General features: G+C 35.5%; 1 protein-coding gene across 4 annotated transcripts; it reads left to right on the top strand.

The window, feature by feature from the left end:
- The first annotated feature begins 2,464 nt into the window (after positions 1-2,464).
- On the top strand, positions 2,465-16,883 carry LOC117210466 (sodium- and chloride-dependent GABA transporter ine). 4 transcript variants are annotated; one of them, XM_033453511.1, is made up of 12 exons: positions 2,637-2,775; positions 3,641-4,445; positions 8,348-8,544; positions 12,226-12,360; positions 12,672-12,897; positions 13,093-13,360; positions 13,721-13,949; positions 14,299-14,411; positions 14,537-14,677; positions 14,885-15,085; positions 15,882-16,058; positions 16,150-16,883. In XM_033453511.1, exons 2-12 carry the CDS (start codon positions 3,655-3,657, stop codon positions 16,318-16,320), a joined length of 2,649 nt encoding a protein of 882 aa, XP_033309402.1. In that variant the 5' UTR covers positions 2,637-2,775; positions 3,641-3,654; the 3' UTR covers positions 16,321-16,883. The 4 variants fall into 4 exon arrangements, with proteins under 4 accessions (XP_033309403.1, XP_033309402.1, XP_033309405.1 ...); XM_033453512.1 differs by lacking the exon at positions 3,641-4,445 and having other exon boundaries at positions 2,465-2,775; XM_033453514.1 differs by lacking the exons at positions 2,637-2,775; positions 3,641-4,445 and adding an exon at positions 4,590-4,840.
- Positions 16,884-17,640: the final 757 nt, after the last annotated feature.

Below are 17,640 nucleotides of genomic sequence, written 5' to 3' on the forward strand. Positions count from 1 at the left end.
TTCTGTGGGAATTGAACTCTACGAATACAAGTCCTTGGCACAGTGATCCTAACGACGTGCTACGTGTGACAACCAGCGTACATATAATTGCATTAACCGCTTCCTAATATATGCAAGTCAATATTTATCTTTGCGAAAGGAAGATCTTAGATGAAAGACAAAAGATTGTTGTACGTTTTTAATAAAAAGAAATAAAAACGATTTCCAACTCAAACTCGTTCTCATTCCTCTTGAATCTTGTTTTAATAACGATTTCATATTTATTTATGCGTTTCGTTATTGGTTCACTAAAATCTGCATACCAGGAACTGCAAGAAAATTTGTAAGGAAAGGTTTGCGAAAGATATTTTCGTTGGGAGGACAGGTTTTGGATTTAAAAATGGAAGAATAAAATCACCATTGATATTTCGACAGTAACTAGAATTTGCTAGTTTAAAAAAGAAGATCGTAAATTGAATTATTATAATTATTGTAATATCGAAAAATAGTTCTCAAAGTAAACAGGGAAGATATGGAGATCAATATTACAGTTGTAGTAAACATTTATCAAGAGATATACATAATGTAACTTACGATTTGAGAAAATTGATTATTTAAAAACAAATATTACAATTTACTGTAAGAAAAAGATAGGAATGGGTAGCAGTATTGTAGTATACATTAGTAGTTTACATTAACCGGTAATGTCCAGCTCGGCAAGCTGTTGATACTTCTTTAGTTTTTACGAGCAAACCAACTTTACGTTATTGATATTGTTGATCCTACTACATTTCACATTATATCAAACGTTATTGCAGTCATAAAAGTTGCAGTTAGCTAATCACAGATTCTCTTTCTAATTGACAATTAGATATAATGTGGGTACATATGTGTGTATATACATATAGCTTGTAATGAATATTTCTAGACATATTTCTAGACATACGTACATAAAATTATCGAACGAAATATTAGGTGACTTTACAAGAATATTTGTGTATATGTATAGATTTTCTGATATATATAGGATTACTAAAGTTTATAAAATTTAGAAATAAACTTTATATTTCAACCTTGTTATTTTACGAACTACGTGAATAACGTGGAAAAGTAAATTAAGAAATAATTTATGTTCGTTTCTTGATCAGACACTGTAAGTTGAAGTTAACGTGGTAAATTGACGTCAAACATTTGAAACCTTTTACGTGTTATTATACATTATATCGTGCCGGTACATTGATTTGTTGATTTAGTACGACACGAACTACATCATTTAACTTGTACCTGACATTTTAACTTTCTACATTATAGTACTACTGTACATCCTTACCTCGTGCGCTTAATCGTGATATTTGTGGTGAAGCAAAATTGCGAAACAGGAACGGACTGAAATAAATTATTAAATAATCTTTCGAATAATAAGATTTATTATATTTTATTGTTTAATTCTATTATTCAATGTTATTGAACCACTTTAATTGTAACCCATGTCTGACTTGTCTCACTGATTCCATTGCTGTACAAACGACACTGCAGTAGAATGGGTTGTCTATCTACAGGCAATAGCACTGCTCGATTAATGATTGGTGTCTTCATTCTATTATGGATAAAATTTATACTTTACAGAACAAAATTATACCTAATAGAATTATTTATTACCTTTGTTTGTTAAATATTTGTACATCAACATTTCCTTGTTAAAAAATTCTTTCACAGCAACAAATTAAAATTATAGTACGTATCATGAAATAAATAACAGTAATATTCCTTAAGAATAACGTAATATTTTCTGTATTGTTAAAAATATTATGTAAATTAATCTTTTTTTAATTAATATATAATGAGTTTCCTAATTTATTATCAAATCATTATAGAAAAACGATACAAATTAAGATAAATATATTTAATTAGATAATTCCTATCGCATAAAAATTATCTTTTCCAGATGACTGATTGAAACCAAATTTGCAGTTGAATTTTATAAATTCGTTTACGTTTGAAAGAATATTCGCAGACGAATGCATTTTCTAAAACATTAAATTATCAGACTGCTGTCCGATCTTAACTTTCACCGAGACGAAGATTTTGAAAGACTTTCTTTTCCTTATCTATCTCTTCTATTTACATTCACTCGAGTCATTCTCATCTCCGTCGTGATTACGATACTTAGAACCCTTTTCTAATGGAGTTACCGAATAGTATTCGTAAAATACCGCTTTATCTTCCATCGCTCGCCTTCGCAAGCCGACATTCTTCCCATCCGTTGCACTTTGGAAGACCCATCGATCACATCAACGAACGACAAGAATCGTGGTCGATCGATTCAGCTACTAGAAAATTGTAGTGAAGTTAGATCGCTATGTAGTGGGAGTGTTAGCCTGACGAAAACTCACGAACGATTCCGACAGAGGTGCGTCAGGTCCGAGTCCCAACTTTCGTATCACTAGTACTCGTAATGTCCACAAGAAGGCACTGTCAATTGAAAACGCGATAGCCATGCATGTGTTTGTCACGGCTGCTGACGCAAGATCGGCATACACAACGCCGTTGTGACGCGACGTCGACGTATAGTAATCGCGTGCAGCCGCGACAACGGTCGTTCCGATTTTCGCGACTATTCCACCGGGACGTATTTCACGTTCCCAAACGACCACTGAAACTTTTGTCAATCACAAAACGTCACGGTTCCACGTGGACAATTGCGTATCCCTGTTATCAACTCTCTGTACATCGATGGATCTCAGTGACTTCGTTGGAATGCAATCGATCCGGTCGAGGCTCTCTTCGATCTGACAGGTACTGACTCGATAACACGTGATCTTTGTAGCTTCGTTGATGTACGCGTATCTTTGTCTCATAATATGTATTTTTGTGTGACATTTTACGCTAAAAGTATCAAAAGTATACGTCTTAATTTTTGTTTCTCGTTTGTTACATGCTTGCTGTGTTTACTGCATGCTACAAGAAGAACATTCTGTTCGAATTAGTTTTGAATGAATCGTTGCATCGATTCAGAGCTAATGTTTTCATTCAACTCGGTGCTTATAAATTTCGGGGAAAGACGACAGATTCTGAGTCGTGACTGTAGGCCGTCACGTCGTACGGTCTTTGATATCATCACGGTAAATCTTAATACGACGCGATTAAAGGTGCTTCATACACTTTATCTTTGTGTACGGTTGCGTTATAAGTACAAATGTATGTTGGTAAATGGGCCCATCGCGTGAGATAAAAATAATTACACGTATGGTAATTAAAATCTTTATTGGTAATAATAAATCATCGTAAAAATTGATAATTCGAAATTTCAAGCGACTGTGATACAAACATGAAGAGCGCAAAAGTCTCGAACAGTTTTTCATTGCAATCGTGTAAGGTAAGAGTTAAATCTGATCGAATCTTTTAACGAATTGTCCGTGAATGTTTTCGCGTTTCCTTACATCAATGAAATTACCGGAAGTTCGTGCAAGTATTCTGTGTAGACTCTTCTCTACACACACGGGCACACACACACACACACACACACACATCGTCTCTTTCTCCCTCTCTCACCTGGACTGACTCGATCGCTACTTCTGTGTGTGCCTGTGTGTGTGTTTCTCTCTCTCTCTCTCTCTCTCTCTCTCTGTGTGATTCTCCTCTTCTCTCTTTCTTCCATTAGATCGCCATGCCATCATGAATGCCACGGACAGCAACAGCGGCGTCAACGGCAACGACAGCAACAACACGATCGCGGGCAAGACGAATGCGCACGGCAACAGTGTTCGTCTGCAGAGCGTGATCGGCAAGCAGAGCAGCTGCGTGCGCAAGATGAGCACGATGCCGGAGGAGGAGGATACCTCGGACGATATGGATCCTGATGTGATAAGGATAGAACACCAGCACTATCAGCATCATCAGCATCACGACGTCGATTCGGATTCACCGTCCGAGGAAAGGGGTCGTTTACTAAGTGCTACCGAGTCGACCGTTCGAAAGATCACCATTACCCCTACGAGCTCGAGTAACCTGCACTGTAACGGCACTATAAAGAAAACCATCCCTCGAAACGACAGTAGCAACAGCATCCACGAAAAAACGTACTCTCGACTTCAACAATCAAAGTCAGGGGACCAAGTCGGTCAAACGGAGAATAGGCTGCATCGCGACATTCCACAGGGTATACTTAGATCCGTTCGAGGGATCGACTCGCATAGTACACGACATCGCTGCTCCAGCGTAAGATCCGTGAAATCTAATCCGACGATGGATGAACATCAGCACCAGTATCATCCACCGGCGGCCAGCTGGGCATCGATCGTGTTCTCTGATGGAAACGGGCAAACCCACGTGCGAACGCTTCCCGATTCCGTCTCTATACGCTCTCTAGCATCGATCGGCATGGGTTCTTCCAACGGCCGGAAGCTCACGATACGTAGAGTTCTCACTTCGCCGTCGGAGCTGCTTAACATGGTACATCCGCCGCCGTAAGTGAGCTACATTATCTAACGTGCGCGTCTCGGCGAGAAGCGTCGGAAGGAGCGAACTATGAATCATGTTCCGCAGTTCCTCCTTCTCCAACTTCCTGCATGCGGTTTTCATTCGATGCCTTTACGCTTGCCGGAGCTTACGCTTTGCTCTATAGCGAGGATTACTGCTCGTTGGCCGGAAGAGGATTCGGTTCGGCAAGACTAGGCTAGGTTGATGGAGTTTGATAAGATAGCCGTTATCTTGCCGTTAGCTACTCTATAGTTGCGATGTTGTTCAGTGATAATTGGTAATTGGCGATGTTAGATGGAGATGATTGATTGTTATTGTTTGTTTCTATACGTAACGGGGTAACTCGGATGAAGTCGGCAAAAGAGATAGTTTTAACGATGAAGTAAGTTTACTTTAATTAAAACTTGTTTAAACCATGCTTTTTCCAACGAACGTTTTTAACATAGTATTCGATTGGGTAAAAGTTATCGTACGATGTATCGTCCATATTACGCTAATAAAAATCTCGTTGTGGTACAACTTATTGCAGTTATATGTAGATTATACGTTTCATATGTAGTTTAGTTTATACGTGGATTGTACGATGTAGGAAACGGAAGATATCCACTAAATGTTACATTTCGATGATTCATCGATGTATTGAAAAAAAAGGATCGAATCGCGAGTCAAAAGAATTCAGAATGCTTCCAAGAAGTAAAAAATAATGTTCATTTTTCATGGTTCTCGAATGATTCACATTTGCCGCCTAACGATAAGGACAAACAACAGAAGACGCTGTTTTCTTTTCCTGCGGTAACTCAGCTCCATAAAAGTAAGACCTGTGGTGCATTTGGTTCAGTTGGCTCGTAACACGCATCTCGCGATATATAGTTCTCGATAACCAATAACCTTCGTTTCAGTTATCTTCCCGTACTTAAACTTCTCTTCGTTAGACAAATATCGGCGAGTAGTATCTAGCAAATTGCATTTCGAGTTAAAAGTGAACAGCACTTCGGATCTAGGAACACGTAAGTTAGAGGCAGTGCGAATATAAGTTCTTATCTCGAAAATTGTTTAAAACGCGCTGGCGATGTAAACCAAGCTGTTATGCTTGTCTAAGTCAAGATTTCGGTGGCAAGAGATGCCGCGTACATCCGAACTGCTTGTAAAGCATGGTCTCGTCATCCAGGCACTGCAATTCCAGCGTATTGTCCCAGAGACGTAAGTGGATAATAGGTGTACAATGTAAGTCCATACTTTTGTTATAAGTAGGTGTTCATGCGGTATATTGTTGTAGCTGCCTCGCTTCCTCCATTGAAATCGGAGTGGTCCGTTTAAAGAGTCGTAATTGCTGTTCCACATTCGAAATTTTTATAGGCCGCGGTAATGAATTCAACGCGAAACGACTCGCCTAATTGCCCGTGTTGACTTCACCTGCAATTAGCAGATTTTAAACGGGTGTATTTATCTTTAAGAAGCAAATATTTGCGATTAGAGAAAAATGAATCTAACTTGAAGCTAACGTATAGCGAATTTGATGAAATTTGGTAGGTATTTTGCTTGATTAATTTAGCTTTAATTCTCATCGAAAGTCAATTTCTCGGTCGAATGTTAGAGCGCAGTTTGTATTTTCGTCGAATTATTTAGTTATTCCTTAATACGTTTCATTGACAGTTTTTGAACATTGAACAATAGGTAACATTTAAAATACTGTTTAATATAGATTTTTTATTAAGTTTATTTTATTAAACTTGTCCGATTCGTTATAAGAATTATCTACATAAAATTCATACAAGTCTTCAAATTCAGTTTTCAAATCATCCATTAGGAGATGAAATACGGGAGATGAAGAATTATGTAGGATACTATTTAAACTTTTTTCTCAAGTTAAAAATCAGGGTTCGCTAAGTTCAATCAGTATTAAAACATTTGAAATACTCGAGAAGAAAACGGCTGTAGGGACAAAATATTTGCCTTTATATCCAAATAACTTCAAAGCATTATACTAATAACAAAGTGTTTAATTAGACGCGTGATAAACGAGTTTACATATCATAAATCGATTGATTCCAATTTCAGTTATGTCATGCACAATCCTTACGTAAACGCACTTAATTGCCGTGATATGCTAACCAAATATTAATTTTTTTGTTTGATTTGTTTCCCGCTAAAATTTACTGTATGGATAGGATGCACGGTTAATAAAATTTACTGGATTCGTAATATCATAAAAATTAATTGTAATCGTCATACAATTGTTAATTATTCTGTGATCAATAGCGTGCATTTCGTACTTAAATATTATTATTCTTCCTAGAATAAATTCGTTTATCATGGACTACATTTTTCAAAAGTGCTACACGAGCGAATTCAGTTTCTGTAATTGTACGGTTTTCTTTCGTCGACATTCGTAGATTTTCAATCTACGCGCAAATCGTTAATCCAATTCGTTATCACGTCTGGCGAACCCGCAGGTTAAATTTCACACGAAGAAGGCAAAGATTTAGAATTCTATTTTTACGACAGCTGTTCCTACAGCTGTTAACGCGCCTGCAAACAAAACAACGTCGGAATTATGCTGCAATGGATGCTGTGTCTTCGTTTGTAATTTAGTTATGACACGTATATGTATATGTAATAACTTATTATTATTGCCCTGCAGGTCGCATAGCCATTACGCATTGTTTTTACATTACGAAATGCCCGGGGAATTTGCACAGGTGTGTCGTATGTATTATCGTGCTCTGTCAATTGCCATAACTCTCACCGTCATAGTACGACATCGCTTCTGCATCTACCGCATCGGATACCATGAACACGATAAACTCGTAAAAATTCTTCTTCATTCTTGCCGCTTATATAATACACGGGTATCAAGGTTGTTCGTCGCTACGGTTGTAGGTACCCCTGTTTCGCACGATCGTTAATCATAATAAGGACCCCTCGTGGCTCGATTTTCGTTCTTTCTTTTTTTCTTTTTTTCGTTGGCGTTCATCAAAATAAATGCGCGATAAATTTTCACGTCCTCCCAACTATTATGATAAATCAAACACGTAAACCTCCGTTGGTTTAGGATCCTTGGTTCTAGAAGAAACGACGGATAAAGATAACCGGTTTGTCATAAGTTTCGTAAGTACATAGAAGGACGTATGTAGAAGAGAAGAATTTCTAAATGTAGCATAAATAGAACTCGAAATACTTTCCATCGCTTTTTTAACCATGGATGTTCGTAAAACATCGTGTCAATTAGTATTATGTCTCATGCGTTTGACAGAAGGCATGTCATCTTCAGATCGACAAATGGAACGTATATCGAGAGATTGATAAACTTGCATAATGTCGTTCGTTATATGCTCTGTGTAAACTGATTGTCCCTCCAATATCTAATTTATGTCAAGTGCGTTCGAACTGTTTTGACATTTCTAACGATGTACGTGTAATGGTATAGCATGTTAAAATTAGAATATGACTTGTTTCAATGATAACACTATACGTATATATAGTATGGAGATACTGTATCTGTCCTCAGACAATCTTTATTATTTCTATTTTTTTAACAAAGCTGTTAAACAAGGGGGATTATATTAATTTAAACTGGAATATACAACTTGCGTTGTTAATAATTAATAAACAATTTTTAATTATATTTTTAGCATCGGTTTCTAAAAAATATATGTCTATGTTCTACTTTCTAAAATCTACGATAGTTCTTAAATAATAAGAAATAATCATTTTCTCTAGTTAAAATTATATAAAATATTTGAAAATATCTTGTTTTTTTTCAAAAAAGGTGTCAATTTCCTGCATTTTCGATTGATTGTACTGCAAAATTTTATATGATTTGTACCTCACACACCAAAGTTTATATTTCTACATAATAATCTACATGGGGATATCGATCCTTTTTCAGATCGTTCGAGGATGATCTGTCCGTGTGTACCAGCTTCGATGATGCTGAAGATGACGCTGAAGACCCCGGGGACTACAGGCAATCGAGACGCCCACACTGGGCCAACAAAGTTCAATTTGTCCTTGCTTGTATTGGTTACTCTGTTGGTCTCGGAAATGTTTGGAGGTTTCCTTACCTATGTTACAAAAGTGGCGGTGGTGAGTATCTGCATACGTTTACATAATTTCACTCGGGACGATAACAAGCTTTCTCTCTCTTCGAGAAAATTTCACTTTTACTCAAGTCGAAATCTAGTAATGTAGAGTCTGTAATCGATTTATGTTCTACTATTTCTAAATAGCGATAAAAAATTAAGTAAAAGTCGAAATAAACAAATACAATCTAAAATGAATAGTAAAATCAGGCAAGTCTAATTGCAATTACTTCAAGTAGGTTTGATCGCCTCTCTCATAATATGCACGATACGTATAAGAAATATGCTTTGATCGCGTATTTATTTTCGCGACAACACTTCAAGCAGATGGTTTAAAACAAATTTGTACGTGCTAGATTGTCGTTGTGACATACATACGCTCGCTATAAGTAGTGTGCCAGTGATAAGAGGACGTGTTTAGTATTGTCATTGCTGGTGCTAGACGTGACACTTAAATAAAGAACGAACGAATAATTATCGAAAGAAAAATTTTCTAAACCAATACGTTACATAATATATATGAGTTTCCAGTCTTGTATCGCTGCCTGAGAGATGTCGTTTAAAATTTCACGTGTACTTGTAACTCTGTACTCATTTCGTAGTTCACTTTAGTAAAGAATCGAGTCTATAACTGTTTTATTTTAATATAAACGAGAGTATAAAAAATGTATAGAAAAAAGAAAATGATATACTCAATGTTATTCTCCTGTAATATATAACATACTTCCCATGCAGAGGCGTGCATTAGTGTGCGATATGTCGCATATCTTATGCCATGGCAATAAAGGTGCCACACGTTCAAATTAAAGTTCGTATGGAACTGTTTAATATTTATCGCGGTATGAAATCATTTTTTTCTAAACGTGTACCTAAAATAGCAAGTTAATAAATACCGAAGTATTACCTTTCTAATTGTAAAGCAGAAGACAAAGGAGGCGATAGTTTACCATAAAAATATTCTCGCGGATGGTCTGAATGTCAGCTGTCAAGGGCGTTTCGCGGCCATTTTTCTGCAACATCCCTCTTTGCGCGACATTATACCAAACATATTCAGAGCAAGGACATGCATTCTCTCTGTTCGGCAAACCGTAACACGAGTGCGTATCTTGTTACCGGTAATTTTCAAAGTCCGAGACCATCTCGACCAAGTCCGGACATGGAGCAATTCGCCCGCGGAACTTGATACATGACCTTGCCGGAACGTAGCTAAACCAGCGAGCATCGTAAATGATTTCAATGACACCGGTGGAAATAATCGGTCAAGTATCATTTCGACCAACCGTTCGTTAAATTGGATGACCGGAAAACCAGAGCGTGTGGTACGGTTTGATTTCAACCTGGCCAACTAGCATGCCTCCTTTAATAACAAACGGCGATCGATCCCGCTGACCAAAAGATGCGGTTAATTGTCACGAGCATCTCTAAATCGAAATTGGAAGTTGGAACACCAAATTAACATTTAGACATAATGATTTTCGAGAGATTATTGCTGGTTATTTTCGTTTATAACGGAATGATTGTTTATCGATATCTTCAAATACTATCCATCTGTAACTGAAAAAAGAAGGATATAATTAATTAGAATCTCTTTTTTAATGTCAAATCCACGAATGATATAAATATGAATAAATAGTATAACGAGGTACTAATAAAATGTAATAAGACAATTGAAAAAGAACAAATAGATATGTAATTTATACATATGCCTATCGCATAGCGTTATAGTGGATCCATGAAACAAAATTTATTTATGCGCAAGATTTGAAATAACAGTTTTTAATAAAGATAGAAAAGCGTGGCATTTTTTATTTGTGAAAGAGATCATACTTTGTGCATCGTGTAAATATTTTATTTTCCCAAAAAGGTATAAAGAATCTTGAAAAAGCGTTGACTGAAACGGAGATTCATAGAACACGAGATAAAGTACTCTGATTTGCATGTGGCTCGTGGCGCATTTATGCGACCGGTGTTCATTTACGTTTTCATGGAAAAATCCGCGCTAAAAGGAAGGAGTGAAAAACTCGACGAAAATTAACGTTATCACTTCTACTTAGGGAGATACATATATTTACAGTGCCTGCTGAATTCACACGTTCAAATATCCGCTTCTGATCAAAGAATGAAATACTGAAACTTGCGAGGCTATCTCTACGCTCATAAATTAACGAAATACGAAGAATATTCAACTAGTGGACCAAAGATAGATACGAGAAAATTAAAAAGTTCTTTTAAAAATCGCAAATGAAGAAAAATCAATAGAACGATTACCTTACTAATTAAATTGCAGCGTGAATCACGAAGTCAAATCAGACTGCTGCCTGATTTGTTCGACTAGCACGATACAACATTCGTAGAATTAATTTACATGTGCGTGAGATGCAATGATACGACACGAATTATTTCAGTGCTACAACCGGAAACGCTAATCGCTGTAGTATGTAGGAAATGAATTCGAAATATTACAACAGGTATTTCTTAAAATTTATTATAAAATATTTCCTAGAAAAAATGAATGAGAAAAATTTGAATTCGGAACGCTGAGACAAAAGAGTGATCAACTGTTGCGAACTTCTGCCTTCCTCCGAGAGAACACAAATATGCATATTCTAATATCTTTAACTCGTCTAGTTAAATCATCTATCTTTCAGTTGTTTCTAACTTTGTCTAATTGTTTCTAATCAATTGCATGAGTAACATTCGTTGTCTGATACATTGCATTAACACGGAAAAGTGCTTCCGTATCTATTACGGCATTCGTTAAGAAAAGGAAGCGAATAAATTTGCTCAGTTCGAGAAATTGTAGGTCCTTGCGGCATGAGCCACCACTCACGAAGCTAATCAATATGAGATGTGACAGTATTTTGAAAACGAGATTCGTGCGTATACAACCTGTCGTGAAAAGCAATAACGCATTTCAGCAATTTGGCCGAACTAAATGCTTGTTCCCAAATTAAGTCATAATCCACCGGACTGTGATCGTCGTTTATTACGAATAAAGAGTTACATCCAGTGACCTTGTTACTGCCCACAGAATGACGATTAACGAGGAGTACTATTACGTATGAGTCGTGTTTAATGCAACCTTTAATATATCCCACATTACACGCAGATTTAGTAACAACGTTTTTATTTCACGAACATGTATTTCACGAACATTGTCATTGTCATAAACGCTGGCTTAAAATACGGGTAGAGAATGTTACAAAATTGTTAGGTAAATTCATAAAGCTTTGATCTCATAGATTTTTTATCTCGTTTGTGAAGTTTGGCTGAAATATATAGGTTTTTTTTTCAGGGTTTTCAACAATTTTTAATTAACGGAGTTATAGAGAGCCTGCTGTTTTTTCTATTTTGTAGCAGTAAATATAACTTATATAGAGTGCCCCATTTAAATCGACCAGTTTCGCAACTATTAACGATACGAAAAACAGTTTCAGATATAAATTAAAAAGCTTCGATCGACGTATAATCTGAACTAGTATTAGTTCTCTTGTGGATGGACACATAGAAGAAACACGAGGGTGATTTAATTTGTATCTGAAACATTTTTCGATATCGTTATACGTTTAGGAAAATAATATGTGCCATAAATGGCGCATGCGTTCTTATAAATCACTACATTGAAATTATTTTTAAACGTCTCAACCGACTAAAGTTAAATTATATTTTTTATCAAATTTTTCAGGGGTGTTCTTGATACCTTACTTCCTAATACTTATAGTATGCGGGGTACCATTATTATACATGGAACTTAGTATTGGACAATTCACACGACGAGGACCGATCGGTGCTCTCGGTCAAATTTGTCCCTTATTTAAAGGTATCGTATCAACAGTTTATTTCTATCATAGAATTCTATAACATTAGTCTTATATATGACAAAGATATAGTACTCTTTAATAAAACAATCGCTTTCTTTCAAAGCTAAAAAAATGATTAAATAAGATATAAATATTTTAGTGACAGAAATCATTTTGGGTACTTGCTGTATCGTTTCTTTGGAGTCAGTACACATTTGCAAGATAATATTTATACCGAAATTTGTTGACAGTAGCACGATCATTATTCGCTAATCCTTCCATAATATTAGAAAGCGAACAAAAACAAATCGATTTTGTGTTTTTAAAACAGGGGCTGGCTTGTCTTCGGTAGTAATATCATTTTTGATGTCAACCTACCATAATGTGATAATAGCCTACGCCATATATTATTTCTTTGCGGCGTTCAGAGCAAAGCAACCGTGGTCTGAGTGCGGCAACTCATGGAACACTCTGGCATGTTGGTTACCTAGTTACAGTGCCATCGATAATAGAACAAGACCAAACGCTTCTAGAACGCCGGCCGAAGAATTTTTTGAGTAATTTTTTTAGTTACGAAATTAGTTATCGGTCACGTATTTCGAGTCATTCTGACTTTTAAATAAATTCCTACAGGTCAGAATAGTTTCGTCAATATTAAGTAACTGTTCAGAGTATTTAATTATAATCATATAGAATTGATTGTAAATTGTGAATATTCATTTGTTTCTTTTTCCCTGTCTTTGGCAATTTAGCAACAAAGTTCTTCAAATTAGTAATGGAATCGAAGATTCCGGGGCCTTAAGATGGGAGCTTGTTGCATGCCTGATTACTGCCTGGATTATGGTATATTTCTCCGTTTGGAAGTCTATAAAATCGTCGGCACAAGTGAGATACCTGACCGCGACTCTGCCACTTCTTTTAATCGTCGTCTTCCTCATGCGGTCCCTTACCCTTGAAGGTGCTGACAAGGGCCTGCAATTTTTCTTTCACCCTCGTTGGGAGCTGCTTGGCGACGCAAAGGTAATCCAAGAACTCTTTCTTCGCTTTTTAAAATATACTCCATAATATCGCCTTGACAATGCACGCAAGATCCAAGTTATTTTAACGTGGCAGCCTAAAGCTAACAAAGAATATAGCTCATTTTATTTACATGTTTTAAGTATCTTTATCGCCGTTAATACTCTAACTTGTATTCATTGTTCTGTTAATCGTTCAATTAGAAAAAGCATTCTGACAAAAGGCATTAGCTATACTTCTATCGATATTAACCAAGTTGGATAATATAACATTTTTTATATTACAATCTTAATTTTGTGTACTCCACATACGTAAATCTAAAATTATGGCAACTTTCTCATGAAATTATTGTGTTGTGTATAGGTTTGGATCTACGCAACCGCTCAAATTTTCAATTCTGTAGGCATAGCGTTTGGTTCAATGATATGTTTTGCCAGTTACAACAAGTTCCATAACACCATCTTAGTGGATAGCGTGGCTGTTTCTCTCATAAACGCGTTCAGTAGCCTACTCGTTGGAATATTTTCATTCGCAACCATCGGCAACATCGCTCTCGAACAAAATATGTCTGTCGAAGCTGTTTTAACAGATGGTACGTAAAAACATCTATCTCGTACTTAGCAATTAATTTCAGTCTTAATATTACGTTATAAATAACATATTTCAATAAAATGTTTTAACGTCAGTGATATGTATACTATTTTGAATACGATGATGCTAATGAAATTACCGTTTCTTGTAATATTCTATATTTCTTTCACACATATCGCTACTGATAAAAATAAAACTTTATCATCTCAAAACACATGATGTGTGAAAATATTGATTACTTAATGAAATATAACTAAAAAATTTTATATTTTTTTCGTCTGGGTGGTGTCAATCAATGTCAGATTAACTTCTCCTACAATTTTATAGACAAATCATAATTTCCGTTCAAGGACCTGGCCTCGTATTCGTTCTTTACCCGCAAGCGTTAGCCAAGATGCCAGCATCGCAAGTGTGGGCCGTGTTATTTTTCTTTATGCTAGTCTGCCTCTCTTTGAATAGTCAGGTAGGGATCAATTATTTAATTATTATAGCGTGAAAGATTAACACTAAGTTCACAAAGATTGACAGTAAATGCACGAATAATTTTGCCTTTTATATTATAATTTTTCTATTTTACGACAATTTCAGTTTGCGATAGTGGAAGTGGTTGTAACGTCGATACAAGATGGTTTTCCGAAATGGGTAAAACGTCATCTTTTGTGTCATGAAATGTTAGTACTTCTAGTATGCGTCATATCCTTTTTATTTGGCCTGCCTAATATCTCACAGGTAAGATGCTTTATTAATAATGTTAATTTCATTCGTGATTGGTAGGACAAGTTGCTTCTGAAAATTTGCGTATCAAACTTAACTCTAAAACCTATACTTTCCTATCATGACAGAGAAGGGAACTGTTTTTTAAACGTTATATAAATATTAAGTGAGTAACAATCAAAATTACACTAACGAAATTTTCTGTATCGTTTCTATTTCCAGGGAGGCATTTACTTTTTTCAACTGATAGACCACTATGCTGCCTCGGTATCGATAATGTTTCTCGCTTTCTTCGAAGTAATTGCGATATCCTGGTGTTATGGCGTAAGACGACTGTGCAATAACGTAAAAGAAATGACTGGACGTGCACCGTCCTCATACTTCTGGTTTTGTTGGCTTATCGCTGCACCTCTTCTCATCATGGTAAAGTTAATTATGATATTGTTAAAAATAAGTAAACAACTAAATTTATCCGAACAAGTAACCGTAAAAATAAAACTAAATTGAAATAAAAATAAGAATTAATCATGGAAATTAGCATTAATTAATCGTATCGATTTCCTTCGTTGCTTTCACTTTTACATCAAACAATTTTATGACTAACAATAAATATTATATATAATTATATATAGACATTGATAACTCGTAGCAAATCATTGAAAACAATTTCATGTGCTTTCTTGGAATGGTTTTGTCATCTTTTTAAATGTCATCTTTTTAAATAATATATTATCAAAATGTATTACATAAAAATAGTTTAAAAGATAAAGTCGTAAGTCATATTTTATGACAAAGAAATAAATTTCTCCTGAAGTTTGTTTTTACAAATATACTCAAGAAGCAAGAAACTCTTTGTCAACATTTTAATTAATTTTAAGAAGTAATAATTACTCGTTTCACTTTGAAACATTAATATTCTTCCAACGATTTAAGCTGTCATCGTAAACAAATCTTAAAATCATAGATATAAATGTCCCCAAGATCGATTATGTTAATAGTAATCATCACAAATAACCACATGTAAATACAGATTGATAAGTATAGAATAGATAATTGTTAAATATTCTATTTTGAAATTATATTTAAATCGGTCTAGAGACGCATCTCATATTTTCGTCTCAACGTTACAGTTGTCAGCGTTATAAACACGTGATAATTTAAAATTGTACGAAAACTCACCGTCAGCCGCACACCACATTCCCATAAATCTCTGTTTCAGGCTGTGTGGGTATTCAGCGTAATTGATTATGAACCACCGACCTACCACAACGGCGAATACAAGTACCCGTGGTGGGCAGAGGCGATCGGTTGGGGAATAGCTTCTCTTTCGCTCATTTGCATTCCCGCTTTCGCTATCTACGAGTTCATCAGAGCCAACGGCAACACTTGTGCTGAGGTACGATAACGCGAACCATGGCGCGAGCCACCGATTAAAATTTCATTCCACGCGCCATCACTCTCCATAATTTGGCTACTTTGTCTTTCAGAAATTACGGAACTCTATTAAACCGCATTTCGAAGCATGCAAAATTTGTGGCCAAGAATACTGTAACGAGTCCTTGCATAATTTTGAGGACAACATGATCAAAGAGCAACAGGACGCGAGCAGTCCGATACAATTGAGCATCACTACTCCTTTGTCGAAATCCCAGACATGATGCTCAGACAGACATGGATCATTCGAAATTACTTATTACGAGTCTTATAAAGTGTTTACACAGATGAATGATGCGTTTAGTTGATAGAGTTGATATTCGTTAATTTTTTGTTCTTCGTTAATATCACACGTGAGTTTATTAATAAAACTTTGTAAAACGTATAAAAGCTACCAAAGCCAACAAGTAAGATGGTTTATGAGTATTAAAATTGGCCAATTCGTAATTTTTTCTGATTTTTTCTGCCATTAGTTGCACAAAAATGTCACAAATACGTAAAACCGTTTTTTAGTGCCGAAGGTAATACATAGTAGTAATTTAAAGAAAATTCGCTCTGTATACTACGCGCATCCACCAACCACGGAAGAGGCTCGTGAACATTCGCGAGCCACTTAGCGCGGCCGCTGGATACATGGTTTTACGGTAAACAAACGATTAAAGTAGAATAGTATTGTTTTGCTCAAACCTACCAACATTGACGTTATACTCTAGCAAACAAGTGAATTTGTGATAAGATTAAATACATTCATTCACATTTACCAGTAAATTTACGATATTACGATATATAGCGTCACTTTCCTCCCTTTTTTTTCTTTAAATTATATCTTGGAAAATTGGATACGTATATCTGAAATGTAACATTCGTATTGCAAATATTTTGTGGCCTGCACTTTGTATTTCACTGGTCAAAACAAAATATCGTGTGACGTCGATAACATTTAAACACTATATTACTCATTTTCTATTGAAAAGAAAATTATGATACTCCACAAAGCTGATGGAGGACGATATTGAAACTGACTCACGTTCCTGAAAACATTCAAGTGCATATTCTGCTTTCACATTTTAATATGTCATTTTGAAATGAGAACTTTTTCATACATCCATATAAAAACTAAATCGATATCATTTATGTGTATGCTGATCGTAAAGTGAATAAAGAAATGTGCACAACATAACAAACCGAAAGTATTTACCACGTAGTAAGTAAGTTACCATGAATATGGTTACGTATTGTTGCAATAATTAATTAATTCAATATTAGTTTTTGTTCGTTTTTCTGTTGACTTAAATGAAAAACACTATACTCCATAGCTTTTAGGATCACTTCATATTTTTACATGACGTTTTAAAATCAATCGATATTTAGTTATTTCGATTGGACTGATAATGAATGTAAAGCGCAACAAATTGAATGTAATATAATATAATACCATGTCGGTAGGATAGAATAAGAAAAATCACTGTTAGAAAAAATTGTAGTTGCATCTAACAGCGTAGAGACACATTATTGTATTTTACAAACTTTTGTCTGCTTTGTAT

This window comes from Bombus bifarius, unplaced genomic scaffold (assembly GCF_011952205.1).
Source record: "Bombus bifarius isolate JDL3187 unplaced genomic scaffold, Bbif_JDL3187 scf7180000008203, whole genome shotgun sequence".
Taxonomy (NCBI): Eukaryota; Metazoa; Arthropoda; class Insecta; order Hymenoptera; family Apidae; genus Bombus; species Bombus bifarius.